The 13,991-nt window shown below is 38.7% G+C and overlaps 1 protein-coding gene across 2 annotated transcripts in view; it reads right to left on the reverse strand.

Moving 5' to 3' along the window:
* SLC1A7 (solute carrier family 1 member 7) overlaps positions 1-13,991 on the reverse strand; it is a 74,815-nt gene that overhangs the window by 25,163 nt on the left and 35,661 nt on the right. For both annotated transcript variants that reach the window (XM_089515177.1, XM_089515176.1), the window contains exons 4-5: positions 10,378-10,420; positions 5,829-6,048 (exon numbers count right to left, since the gene is read on the reverse strand). In XM_089515177.1, coding sequence (XP_089371303.1) covers positions 5,829-6,048; positions 10,378-10,420 — 263 coding nt within the window. The remainder of the gene's footprint in view (positions 1-5,828; positions 6,049-10,377; positions 10,421-13,991) is intronic.

The following is a 13,991-nucleotide window of genomic DNA, read 5'->3' on the forward strand; positions in this document are numbered from 1 at the left end:
TGGCCATGTCAAACAGAGGAAAACAAATGTGTCCCTCAGTCTCACACAGTTCTACTTTAAATGCACAAACACACTCTATTCTAGATAAGAGCCTCAAGCTGGGACCATGCCATGAGGCCCAGCAGTTCATAATGTTGTTTGAGATTGTGCTAATGGTGCATCTAGTGGGATCCAGCTGATATCACAAGATCTGGGCATACAAAACATACAAAATTGAGCATTAAAACAGAATTAAACTATTACAGTATTAAAGCACACCATACAATAAAAGAATAAAATGCAATTAAAAAAGATAACAACTCTTAAAAACAGTTCAGTTAAAATAATATAGCACTTACATTCTTTAAAAACTTTTTGTTTTAAAAGCTTATTGGAATCATCATCATCATCATCATCATCATTATCATCATCATCATCATCATCATCTATTACAATCAACAGATCCAACAAGAGACTCAAGAATAAAATAAAAACAGCATCCAAAAAGAATAAACTGTACAATAAAACAATATAAGTTACTATAAGGTTTTAGTAAGAAGGAGGCCATTTTGGCCTCCCTGGGAAGGGAGCTGCAGAGTCTGGGGCAGCCACCAAGAAGGCCTTCTCTCATGTCTCCACCAACTGCGCTTGATAACCTCAGACCAACTCATACAGGGAGATACAGGGCCCAAAACAGACAGGCCAAAATAAAGCTGTTTCAGGTCACTTTGGAGGTATGCTGCTTAAATGATACATGCATCTTAAGAAGCCAGAAGCTGCACCAATGCCACACTTCAGTCATAGGAATGGAGCGTGGCTTTGGCATTGTTTTCAGCCTCTTAAGATGCATGCGTCATTTAAACATCACACTTCCAAAGTGGCCAAAAGCAGCTTTATTTTGGCCTGTCTGTTTGGGCCCAGAGTCTGCTACTTAGAAAAACACCAACAAATGGCACTGCCTCAACCCTTTTTTATTTTAAATTGCTGGGTTCATTGCAGTGTGAAAAGAATAAAGTTAATGTTAGGAAATGAAGCTGAACAAATCAGGACAAGGAGTGCATCATTTGGATTGCCAGAAAGCAATTGCAATGTCCCACATACAAAGAACCCTCTAAAGTGTGACTATTCTCCCATCTGGTTTCCCTTTAAGTCCATAGATCATGAATGGAAAAAACCAAACAAAACAGGGCAGATACTCAAGGAACCAGTTCAACAAAAAGATGCATTTAAAAATGATTTAGTCAAAGTGATGTTTAATGGCTATCTGAACTCAAATGTGTCTTGGTCAAAAAGCATCTTGAACCATAATATGTATGGCTAGATGAGGAAAATCAGACACATCTGCCTGTTCCCTTTTGAATTATAATTTATTATTATTATTATTATTATTATTATTATTATTATTATTTCTATCCCCTTTTTCCAGTTCAGGACTCAAAGTGGCTTATAACAAGTTATAAAACTCATTGTTAAAAATTCACAAGATACAAAATTTAAAACATGATTAAAGAATCAAATACTTTAAAACCAGATCAAAACATATATCCTTTGACACAGACACCAGCACAACAATTAGCAGGATTCAGCACATTGTTTATGTGAGACAATGCACTGAAATTTGAAAGACAGTTCATTTTGTAAAGACATCTAGGGGCTATTATGAAATGATTGCTTCATTTAAGAAACAATGGGGGTGTACAAACAGGTGGTGGGATGCCATCTTTGTTTGCCCCAGATTCAGGCCGCAGCAACCACATGCCACGGCCTCCGGAGGGAGCGAAAAGAAGCCCCCCAAAAGGAGCTTGTTTTTGCATCCCAGAAAGGGCCCCATTGGTGCACTGGTGCAGCACGATGATGCAATTTCCATGTTGTGTGTTTGCACGCTGCGCCAGGTGTGCATCATCATGGTGCACACCGTGTGCATGGGCGCATGCCAAAATGGCACCTGGGCAGTGTGGTAAGGGCTTCGAGCGTACGGACGCTCAGCCCTCACTGCGTGTACAGGCTGGCACAAAGTGCCGGTCTGTACAGCCCCAAACTCTTCTTTTACACATTCTTTATATTTTTTTATCTGTTTGCCGTACCTTGAAATCTCACAATAAAAGTGCTGAATCAAAATCATTTATAATAAACAAACAAATCCTGAGGCTCTGTTTTCTTTTTATGGTAAAGTGGAAAGCAGCTGGAAAAGAGAGACCACACTATAGCTGGATTCATTCAGTCAAGGGAGCCAGGGCCCTAAGTCTGTAAGGAGTTTATCACATGGGGACCATTGTACCTCCATCCAGATAATGATCAAAACATCCTCATTCTGCAAAAGCTTGCAAATGCGCGAATGATTTTCACATGTAGAACACAATGTGTTTTTGCATGTGCACACAGAAGAATCGGTTGCATCACCAGAAGACGCCTGAGCACATATGGCAGCAGACAAAATCACCCAGAGAAATAAACAATTTTATTTACACAATTTTCTTTATAAAAATATACTGTCCCTTACTTTCTCAGAAATGGCATCCAACCTAAGTAAGAAAAGCAAAACATTACCCAAAAGCTAGGAAAGTTTTTTAAAAAAGCATAAAAGGCTGTTTTCTTCTTGGCAACCGGGCAAGACAAAGCAGTACAGGAAGTAAACTAGGCTCAAAGAAACATGGGAAATCTGGCAACAAGTACAAAAATTGTGAAAATCCCGTGAATAAACTGCAAATAGCTTTCACACTAGAGCAATTGCGCAAAAAAGTGACATCATGAATGAAACAAATGAATTCATGATATTTTCCCCAAAACGACTAATTGCTGGTTCATGTCTCTTTCTGATCGGATTCTTAGCAGTTTGCACACAATGTCGTGTGAAAACCAATCTCGCAATTGTGCCCAATATGCTGGATATTACGGTAAACTTTCAATTTTCCTGTGTGATAAACTCCTAAGACCTGACCAGGGCAGTTGATGACCAGGGCTCCTAGAGGTCTCTCATTCACAGGGTCAGCTTATGTGAAAGTTCACTTGATGACAAATAATAACACCAACAAAAAGGTTTCAGAATTGGAGAAGGAATGCACTGCTTGTATCTCACAGTGCTTCAGGTTCATAAGAGAGAATACGGTCCTTCAAATAACCTGAACCTGAGCCATAGAGGGCTTTATACGTGAAAACTAATACCTTGAATTTTGTTCAGAAAAGGATTAGCAGCCAGTGGAACTGCTGGAACAAAGAAGCCATGTCCCTATAGAACCCAATCCTATGCATTCCCACCATTGCATGCTTAGGACTAAAGCATAAAACCATACTAGCAGTCAGTATTACTGCCATTCTCTCTTCTGTAATTTTTTTACATTGAGTCTTATTCCACTGTTCAAGTAGCACCACACTAAATATACATTCTAAATCAGCAGGGGCAATGCCAATGGGTCTGAGGTCCCATTTTCTATCCTGGGACCCTTTGGGAGCCACACAGATTGCCAAAATGGCCTTGGCAGTGCACTATGTGTGTGTGTGTGTGTGTGTGTGTGGATGTGGATGTTGCACAAGAAGGCATTGAATATGTCTCTTGCAACATTTGAAAATGTATTATATTTACAGCATTCTGGGCATGAAATGGAGCTTTAATGAAAACCAACAAGATGTCAAGGATACTGTTCTTGTTATCACAGAAACTGAGGAAGCACATGGGGGTAGGGATGCAGGTAAGGAAAATTATAAATCAAGACCTGAACAGTAGATTCACAGGATCACTTTCATACTAGCAGAGGATTTCCCACTATTATCTTATGGAAGGAGTTCATAATAAACTGGGAACAACTGATCTGTGCCACAGCTGATCAGGGATATCATACATGCAAAATATGTATTGTGCACTTTCTTCCAAGGTTCTAGGGGAAGTTGTAGATTCTGTATGGTATTCACATTTGCAATAAAGGCGTGAACATTTTTTGAGACTTTTTTACACATTTGATTCTGTGCTACAGCTCCCTGCATAAATAAAAGGAGCAGCTGTCTGGACTCCAGACGTAACTTCAGTTGAAAATAGTTAAATAGCTTTCCATTTAGATTAATCTGCTAACATGCCTGTTCCAAAAACTGGAATTTACAGCTTGGATATTAATGACTTATCTCCTTCTGTGAAGAGGAAATCTAGCACACGAATCAAACCTCTATTTAAACATGTGATGACTAATGCCAACTACATTTATGTTTTAAATACAATTTATACTGTTCAGACTGGAGACAATGCGAGTTTCTGGTAAAATCAGAAAAAGACTACTAAACTAGATAAATATTCCACTGCTCTCTGCAGGATATATTGAGAACCATTTGGCTGACCAAATAGCATAGCAGTTCAATTGCAGTTTTAATTAAATTAGAACTTGAATAGCATTTCAGAATTTCATCTCATCATTCAATAATTGACAACATGTGGTAAAACTGGGAAGAATGTATACTGGTTAATCATGACAGTGGCTTAAGGAGTGTTTGAGTTAGTAGGCAAACGTTTCAGGACTCTTTAATACAATCTACCAACTACCTTCCTCCTCCAACTGTAACCAAACCATAGGTGAAAGTATGTAGCTATGGGGCCCTCACCAGAGATAAGCAAGATGAGTACTAAATTTTGAAATAAATGGAATAGGACAAAGTTTGCATTCCTCCCACCAGTTATCTGGGAGAAATTCAGAAGAGAGGAAAGCCACCTTGAAAAGTTCATATTGTGTCCAGTACACACTGGAAATTGGTTCTGAACAATAAGAACACCATTGTGGTTTTCCATATTAATTTCTGCCCAGGCTGACAAGAAGGGAAATGTGGCCCAATACATGCTATGTCTAATTATGTCTTTAAAGCTGCCTTACTACAGTAATAGCACCAACAGCAAACTACTTTCTGGAGACTATAAGGTTTTATGGAAGTTAACCAGGTTCCTCACTCAGACATCCTTTCCTCCTACTCCATTGGGCCAACTTGAGTGAAATAATATTTCATGCTGAATTCAATATAGCTGGATGATTCAAATATGTGCATGTGTATGTATGAGTGAGTGAGACAGAGCATGTGCGTATCTAATCACCCCCAGATTACTATTTAAGTTTCAGGATATTTCAGTCCTGCGTGTGTTCAGAAATCCAAACTAAGCATCTGCTGCTCAGTTGTTTAACAACAGCATTATCCTGGTAAGCCTTCTTGATTCAAGGACCATATATTTCATTGTTGCTTTTTTTCTTTCTTTCAAAGCATCTGTTCTTAAAAATAAAAGTTTATCAGCTGTGTGAGAGAGATTCAGTGTGATCCTTCTTTAACAACACATTGTTCCATATATTGGGCTAATTATATATGAGCCTAGTCACGCTAAATGAAGCTGATATCATGGCCGAAAGCATATTTTTGTTTTTCTGCTTTTAGTTCCTTTGCTACAAACAAGGGACAGACAACAGCAGCAGCATATAAACTCAAAACAATGAGAAACACAGCCATAGTGCTCAACTACTCAAAAATTGGTAACCCTTGTTTTTCCAAATAGATATTCTCTATAGTAATGAATCAGAGATGGAGAGTGGAGGGAGTAACATTAGAAATACTAAACACTAAAATTACTCTTTTCAATCAAACACCAGCCTCATTGTGGATCCTATTACATTCTATCCCACTTCCACAACTGTATAAATATGCTTTATAACTTGAAGCTTTAATATCACTCTGTAGTCCATCTGAAGAAGTGGGGTTTATATCCATGAAAGCTCATGCTAAAATAAAAACCAGTTAGTCTTAAAAGTGCTGCCATATTCCATTTTTCTCCCCATTCCTCCCTCCCTCCTTTTTCAGCTTCTTTCAGTGTATGGATCTTAAACACATACCCATGGTGGCAGAGAATATTACGATGCCCAACACGTTCATGCCATCACTGGTGCCTGGCTCTGATTTGTAAATCACTTCCGGTGGTGGTGTAATATCCAAGGCAAAATTCTGGATGTTAGATCCATTTTCATCTTGGACCCCATAGATTATTATTCGACGAGTGCTGCTTTCAGATGCTGCCTTGTCAGCTTTGACAATTGGGGTGCTTTTGGTTCGGTACTGAAAAGACAAAATAATCATCTCTTATATTTGAAAAGATACATGGAACTTTTCAAATAAGAAAACCTCAGATGAACAGCTGCTCTAACTACATTCCTAACTGTGAAACAAATGCAGGTATAAGCAGAATCAAAAGTAGTTTTTTTTTTTAAACTTAACTATTCAGAACTGGAAAATAGTGCTGAATATGTTCTTAAAGCTACAGTCTGATGCACACTCACCTAATGTGTGTTCTAATGAAACATACTTCTAAATAATTATGAACAATTTATACACTGTCATATACATAGTCACAGGATGACAGTGTGTAATTTGGTATTATGCCTTCATAAAAGTTCTCTGGCTCGTATCAGTTCATAATAACAATGAAAATACATAAAATTTATAGAGTGTTTTGTTGTTTAGTTCATTTTGCACAGATTACCTCAAGGACCAAACTACACAATGCATTCAAATGTATGTGATGAAAGAAAGGGGAGGATATAAATCCTTGAAATAAATCAATAAATAAAATAAAAACTTTACAAATATAAATGTTGATACCAAAAAGATTAAAAGGGGTGAACTATCCCCAAAAGGAGATATTTTCCTGTAACCCACAAAGCAAAACTGTAATTTACTGATGATGATGCATAGCCTTGTGAAAGCACAAGGGCATTGTTGGAATTTTTTCACACCACAGGCAAAGTAATATTCATTTGAAAAGACACAGATTCTCTAATCCATTGTTGTTGTTCTTGTCTGTCTCCAAGTCTTTTTTGACATATTATGACCCTAAGGTGAACCTGAGACAGTGTAGCATAGTGGTTTGAGCATTGCCCTATGACTCTGAAGAACAGGGTTCAAATCCTGACTCAGCCATGTAAACCCACTGGATGACCCTGGGCAAGTCACACTCTTTCAGCTTCAGAGCATGGCAATGGCAAACCCCCTTTGAAGAAACGTGCCAAGAAAACCCTGTGATAAATTCATCTTAGGATCACCTTAAGCCTTGAAGATAAGTGCAACAACAACAACAACAAAGTGAACCTATCACAGAGTTTTTTTGGCAATAATTGTTCAGAGAGGGTTTGCCTTCCTCTGAGACTGAGAGAGTGTGACTTGTCTGAGGTCAGCCAGTGGGTTTCCATGACTGAGTGGGGATTTGAACCCTCCAGAGTCATAGCCCAGCACTCAAAGCACTATACCATGCTGGCTCCCTTTGATAATAATTTGATTGTAATTCTCAGTAATTTGGTACAATTTGTTTTGAATATATAGGAAGGAAGATATTTACATGCCTTACTCTAAACAACATTATTTGGATAATATAAATTATATCCACAGCCCTTTTTAAGGCTGGTTGCATCACAAGTAGATTCCAAGTAGAGAGAAGGAATTACTCAAAGACCATGCACACCTCTGCATAAGGTGTGTTGGTCAGCTTCCAGTTTAGGTAATTAGTTTCTGTCTCTTGAAATGCTATTTTCAATTTAATTGGATAGAACATCCTCCTGTACCCATCTCTGCATCCTCTTATATAGTATTAGTTCATGTTCATACACAATTTCCACACAGCAGGTGGGTAAAATGAACACTTGCTAAATTCCACTTTTAATCCCCTCAGTGCTAGGTATGGGCACTCACTGTATTTCATAAACCCTTTGTGAAATGACCTGTGCATCCCATAAGAGAGCCATGAAGCTCATTTTAGTTTCTCACTTCAAACTTCTCAGCCACCTTGTCCCAATTAACAAAGTAACTGCTAAAGTCAGTTAACTACTAACACACCAACATAAGACAGAACATTGAAGAATAAATGAACACATGACATGACAGTCAGGAAGTCTTTAGTGGAGGTGCTGCGAGCAATAGAAGTGGAAGAGCAGAGTTCATGTCTGGATCAGACAATGCCCTTTGGTTTGTATATGGGGTAGTGCATATACAGTTTTCTTAATTTCATTGGTAAAATGCTGAAGGGTATGTGACAACGTGAACCTGATCAACTGGACCATGCAGTGAAGGATACAAACTGTCTTTTAGATCTACACAGTTTGCTCCTCACTGAGCCAAATGTCACTCATCATTCATATACTTGTTTTTACAGTTATTGGGGATACAACTGCAAAGACACAGGCAAGTGCTTCTCCATGGCATTATGTTATATCAGTCCTACAACAGCTGTATCAATCAACTTTTGAACAGAATTCAAAGCATTGGTGAGTACCTTTCAGCCTTAAATGGCTTAAAGCCAAGCTATCTTACACGTGGAATTATTCCATGCCATCCTACTGCTCCTTGATATTAGCATCAGAAGCCCTTCTCTGTGTTCTATATTTAGGGCAGATCTACATTTCAGTGGGGTAAGGATGAGAGTCTTCTCAGTTGCTTCCATTCAACTTATGGAATGCTTTCACGGGTGAAGTGTGATTCCTGCTGGGGTTTTTTTCCTAGCTGGTTTTTGCTGTATGTGACAGATACTGCTTTAAGCTGTCCTTTATGGCAAGGCTACTCAAAGTGATGGTCTATGGACAGTCATGAGCTGCTGGTCCATGGAGTTTCCATGAGAGAAAGAAACTGCTGAAACCACTGGGCACAAATGATCCTTGGACATTTGGTGCCTGTCACTTTGAGAGGGAAACTGCCAAACCCCAATATCAAATAGTCTGAGAAGCACTGTTCTGTGATATTTTTGCACTAAACTGATATAATCTATTTTAACAAATAGGTTTTTATTGAAAAAGCAAAAATTGGAAGTGTATAAAGGTAACTTGAAAGGCTTGATGAGTCATATATAATTATATATTAATGTGAGGACAGACATATTCAATATACTGTAAACTCCGCTTGCATAGGAAGTTTCCTTATATCAAATTAGTCCATTAGACTATCTGGCACAATATAGCAGGATGGGCAAACTGTGTTAGAACAATGTTCCTTTAAACTGTTTGTATTTTTGAGTGGCTAGAATTGCTGTCACAGCACTTGGCACGATGCAAAGGCTTGAAATAGAGTTTGCGTCATGGTAAGTAGCTCCAGGTGGCAAGCCTTAGCCAACACTCTATATAACAACAGTGAGACTCAGGTTAGGTGTGGGTTGGAGAAAGTGGATTGTTGTATAGTACACTGTGAATGTTGGTAAGAGTCAAAGGAGAGTTTGTAAATATCTTGTTTATATTGCAACAAGAGATAAAAGAGCCTCCAAGGACTTTGAAAGAATCCAACTGTGTTTGTGAATCATTCAAGGCTACTCAGTGCATTATTGCCAAATACTGCAAACTGAGCTGCTGCTTCTGCACTCTGCTATTAATAGCCATTGTTGAGGACAATTACCTCAGACAGTGCTGAAAGTTAGCATCTCTGGTTGGCCTAGGTTTTGGTTTTTGTTGCTACACATCAACAGGACATAGAAGAGAGCCAACAACTGTAACCCTTGAGATGTTCTTGGACTGCAATTCCCATCATACTAGCAAGCAGGGATGGTGGGGGTTGCTATCAAACAGTATCTGAAGGGTCAAGTTATCCACTGCTATACCCTATAGAGTCTATAGTAATAATCCCAGCCTGATGCCCCTTAAAGTGCTGTGAGGTCATGCAAGCTGTAGAATTATTGGGAATGTATCTAACACAGCTGGAGGATTTTAGGTTGGGAATTGCTGGTCTATAGTTTATCTAGCAGTTAGTTTGCAGAATTTAGGGCAAGAGTCTTTTCCCAGTCCTTCACACTGAGCATGGGGCATTTTGCAAGCAAAGCCAGGGGTGTCATGAGGGCATGCAAGGGGATGTGGATTGCACCAGGTGACACCCTAAGGGGGAAGTGACACCACTGCCCTCCAAACATCTGGCTTTTGGCAGAAATGTGCTGTGGCGTTCACTTATTTCCTTTTAAAACGCTTAAGAGATGGTGTGAGTGGGGCAAGGCTCAGTAGGAGGAGAAAGTAGAGGCCCCAGGTTATTTTTTTCTAATTTCTAATTTTATTTTATTTTTAAAAAACATTTTTTTAATTTTACATTACTAAGGATTCTCTATGGTGTGGTATGGGAGGAGGTCAATGGGCAGGGTGACACCATGAGTTGCAGTTGTTATTTTAGAGAATAGGAATGTCGGTTAATTCAGTATTAGTGTTTTATTGATCGTATTTTGTATTATTGTACCATTTTTACTAATCCCGCCTCGACCCTTGGGAGAGGCGGGAAATATAAATAAACATCATCATCATCATTATTATTATTATTATTATTATTATTATTATTATTATTATTACTTCCATATAGACTTGCATTAGGCACTTTGTAAGCAACTGTATAGATTATCTTGATTAATTTACTTGCTTAATATTGTTCACTCACCTGTTTAAAAGTGGCTTCAACAAGGTTGGCAGGGAACATATTCCTGAAAAGAGATGAAAATTATTGCCAAAGGATTACAGTTTGCATTTATTGAGCATTAATCTTTGTGTGCTCCTTCTCTTCAGATAGGATTTGTATTTCTGTTACTTTTATTTACTAGTAAAAGAGGTTCAGCTGGTTCACCAGATACATTATTTCAGTCTTTCCTAATTTCCTAAAGTAGCAATCATTTTGACAAGGCAAAACTGGAATGATCTGACATTCTGTTAACTGAAGCATCAGAACTACTACTTTCTAAACATCCTTACTGTACTGTAGACAAGCAGGAACATTGGAATTTAAATGCTACAAAATGCCTGAAAACCACCTACTGTTTAGGCAAGATTTACCATACATGCCACACATCCTCTATGTAGACTTTTCTGTAGCTTTCCAACCAGTAAATAGTTGTAGAAACTGACTCGAGTCCTGTCACCTTATGCAAACATTGTGTGAAATATCATTTGGGTCACTGTGCATGATCATCACACAATTATTGTATGAAGTGGCATTTTGCATGTGTGAATGGTCAACTATTTCACAAGGAGGGTGAAAGTGCAGCCCTCCATGGAGCCACTGTGGCTGTTTGTGTAGTCTCTGCGGCTCTCCATACTGGGAGTCTACATTTTTTTAAAAAATGATTTTTTTTTTGTCCCTAAATGTCATCTTAGGGGCATTGGGACAATTTTGCCATCTTTCCACATTGTTGTTATTGTTAACTGCCTTCAGATTGTTCCCAACTCATAGTGACCCTGTAGATGAGACATCTCCAATCCCTGTTGTTATCCACTACTTTGCTTAGTTCCTGCAAATCCATGCCTATGGCCTCCCTGATTGAGTCTATCCATGTGCTGTGTGGTCTTCCTCTCTTTCTACTGCCCTCTACCTTTCCTAGCATTATTGTCTACTGCCTTCTCATGATCTGGCCAAAGTATGATAGCCTCAATTTAATCGTCTTGGCTTCCAAGGAAATTTCGGCTTTTATCTGCTCTAGGACCCATTTGTTTGTCTTTTTGGCTTTCCACTGTATCCTCAACACTCTTCTCTAGCACCACATCTCAAATGGGTTGATTTTTCTTTTATCTGCCTTCTTCACTGTCCAGCTCTCACATCTGTACATGGTGATGGGAAATACAATGGTTTGGACAATTCTAACTTTAGTGTGCAGTTGTATATCATTGTTCTTTAGGATCTCATTCAGTTCTTTCATAGCTGCTCTTCCCTTTCCTAATCTTCTTATTTCTTGACTGCAGTCCCAATTCTGATCAATGTTTGGTCCTAGGTAGGAAACTCTTTAAATATTTTGATTTCTTTGTTGTCTGGGTTGAATTTATGTATTTCTTTCATGGTCATTATTTTTGTTTTCTTTATGTTCAGCATTAAGTCTGTCTTTGCACTTTCATTGTTGAACTTCCTTAGTAATTGCTCCAAGACTGTGATGTTTGTTGCTAGTAATATGGTGTTGTCCATGTATCTAAGATTGTTGATGTACCTTCCTACATCCCTAGGTCCTTTAAGGAGCTTTTCTCTAATAAGTAAAACCAGTTCCTTTCTAGTTCTAAAAAGCATCCCTTCCTGGCCCACACAAGCCCAAAATCATTGTGAAATTGTCCCAGAGGCCCCAGAACATGACAAAATTCCCCCCATAGAGGACATGTGGGCACAAAAATCATTTGACTTTTTTCTTTTTCTTTTTGCATGTGGGTCTCCTGAGAGGTCAACATGGCTCCCTACTACCCTGAAGTTGTCCATTTCTGCTGATAGGGCTTGCCGCTAAGGGCATCATATTCTGGATAATCAAATAGTGAGAAAGTAGGTTTTGCTCCAGAGATCAAATACTGCTGCTGAAAGGCTAGAAAAATGTTTTCCAGCAACAAAAGGACCACTTTGTTGAAAGATGTTTAGTTACCTTCCACCATCAAAGGAACAGCAACGGCGTATTTATTAGGCAATAAAAAGATAATTTGAAAAGATATGTACATATATGGCCACATCTTTTCAAAACTGAGAATTCCCTTTCATTTGTCTTTCAAAAATGATGTTGACTCACCAGTACAATTTATTTGTCATGCCATCCACATACATGATAAATTTCATTAACTAATTCATGTGATTTTAGGATGAAAGGTGCTACAGACGTGCAAAGGATTAGTGCACTGATTAAATTATAGCTTAGTTCCTGATGGATAATTAATCTGGAGCACCAGATTCCCATTGAGGATTTTTCTTCAACCTGAACTGAAGAGGACTCCGCACGTGGCCCATGGCAGCTTTCAGAGCAGAAAATGAATTGAGTTGTGCCTTGCTGCTGCAACCATAATTGGCAGCATTAAAATGCAACCAGGACTACTTGGGAGAAGAAATATCAGATGGTCAGTAGCTAGATTTAATGTTTGCCAAATTTGCAGAGGATTACAGCATTTTGTTTCTTTATCATTCTTTATCCAGCAGGAATTACAACTGCTCCTCTTAATACAGGAGTTTGGAATTCTTCCAAAATATTTTAAGTAGATTGTTCTTGTTGTTTTACATAGTGAACCATTCTTCGTTGAGAGTAGCTTTGTTGAAGTGACCAAACTGATCTGGTAAGAGGATGCCAGATTATACTTTGAAAATCTTAATTTGTCTGTGTCTGTGTCCATGTCCGTAGCTGTGTGTGCGTGTGTGTGTAATAGAGAGAATGAGAGATAAAGGAAGGGAAGGGAGGGTGGATTAATTTGCAGTGGTATATCTGGTCTGGGGCTCCAGCATAATGTCACTGCAATAATAGCAGCAGAGTATTAAACTATCATTATCAGGACTGGTCCAGTCAGTAGGCAGTCCTTGATGTCCCAGGAGTAAGGAAGGAATGGGCAAGAAAAGTCTCATGTGTAAGTTTCTGGTTTCTAATGCCTCTGATTTATAGAAATGCAAGTGACTCATAAGACTGCAGAACGTTTGTGGCTGTTTAATTATGAACTCTGTTGAAACTCACAACTAATCCATGATTTTAGCACAAAATGACTTACATTTTTAAAGTTTTCCTATCATTTGAAAAGGTTTGGATGATTCCTCGCCACCACTATCACTTTGAGTCCTAGGAGATTATCACACGAGGGGAAAAGCACATAGTAAAAGGTGTGTTCCTGGTATAATGATGCGATTGCAGTGAGGTTTTTCACACAACGTTGTGCTTATCCCGTGAAGACCCCGGAATCCTCCAGCAACAAGTCATTCACAGGGAAATTCTGTGAATGGCTTCTCAGTCATGAGAATGAAGCATGAATGGGCAGGTATGAAAATCAATCGCGTTTCATTCTTGCAACTGGGGAAGTAATCAGGAACATTTATCCACAATGCATTTCACTGGTGGCAGTTCCTTCTCATGACTGCGATCAGTGTTGCAGTGGATTTACATGTTGTAAGTTATGGGCCATTAATTTGTTTGCACTGGATGAAAGTAATGTGTAAAATCTACTTTGTTTTATTTTATTTCGTGGGAGGGAATCATTTGGTGTAAGACATGTGCCATTGTGCCAAAACGGAGCATGCACAAAACAACCAATGACAATGTAATAACGCTTTATTAGTGAAGA

This window comes from Sceloporus occidentalis, unplaced genomic scaffold (genome assembly GCF_023333645.1).
Source record: "Sceloporus occidentalis isolate IW3139 unplaced genomic scaffold, rSceOcc1.0.p SCAF_3, whole genome shotgun sequence".
NCBI lineage: Eukaryota > Metazoa > Chordata > Lepidosauria > Squamata > Phrynosomatidae > Sceloporus > Sceloporus occidentalis.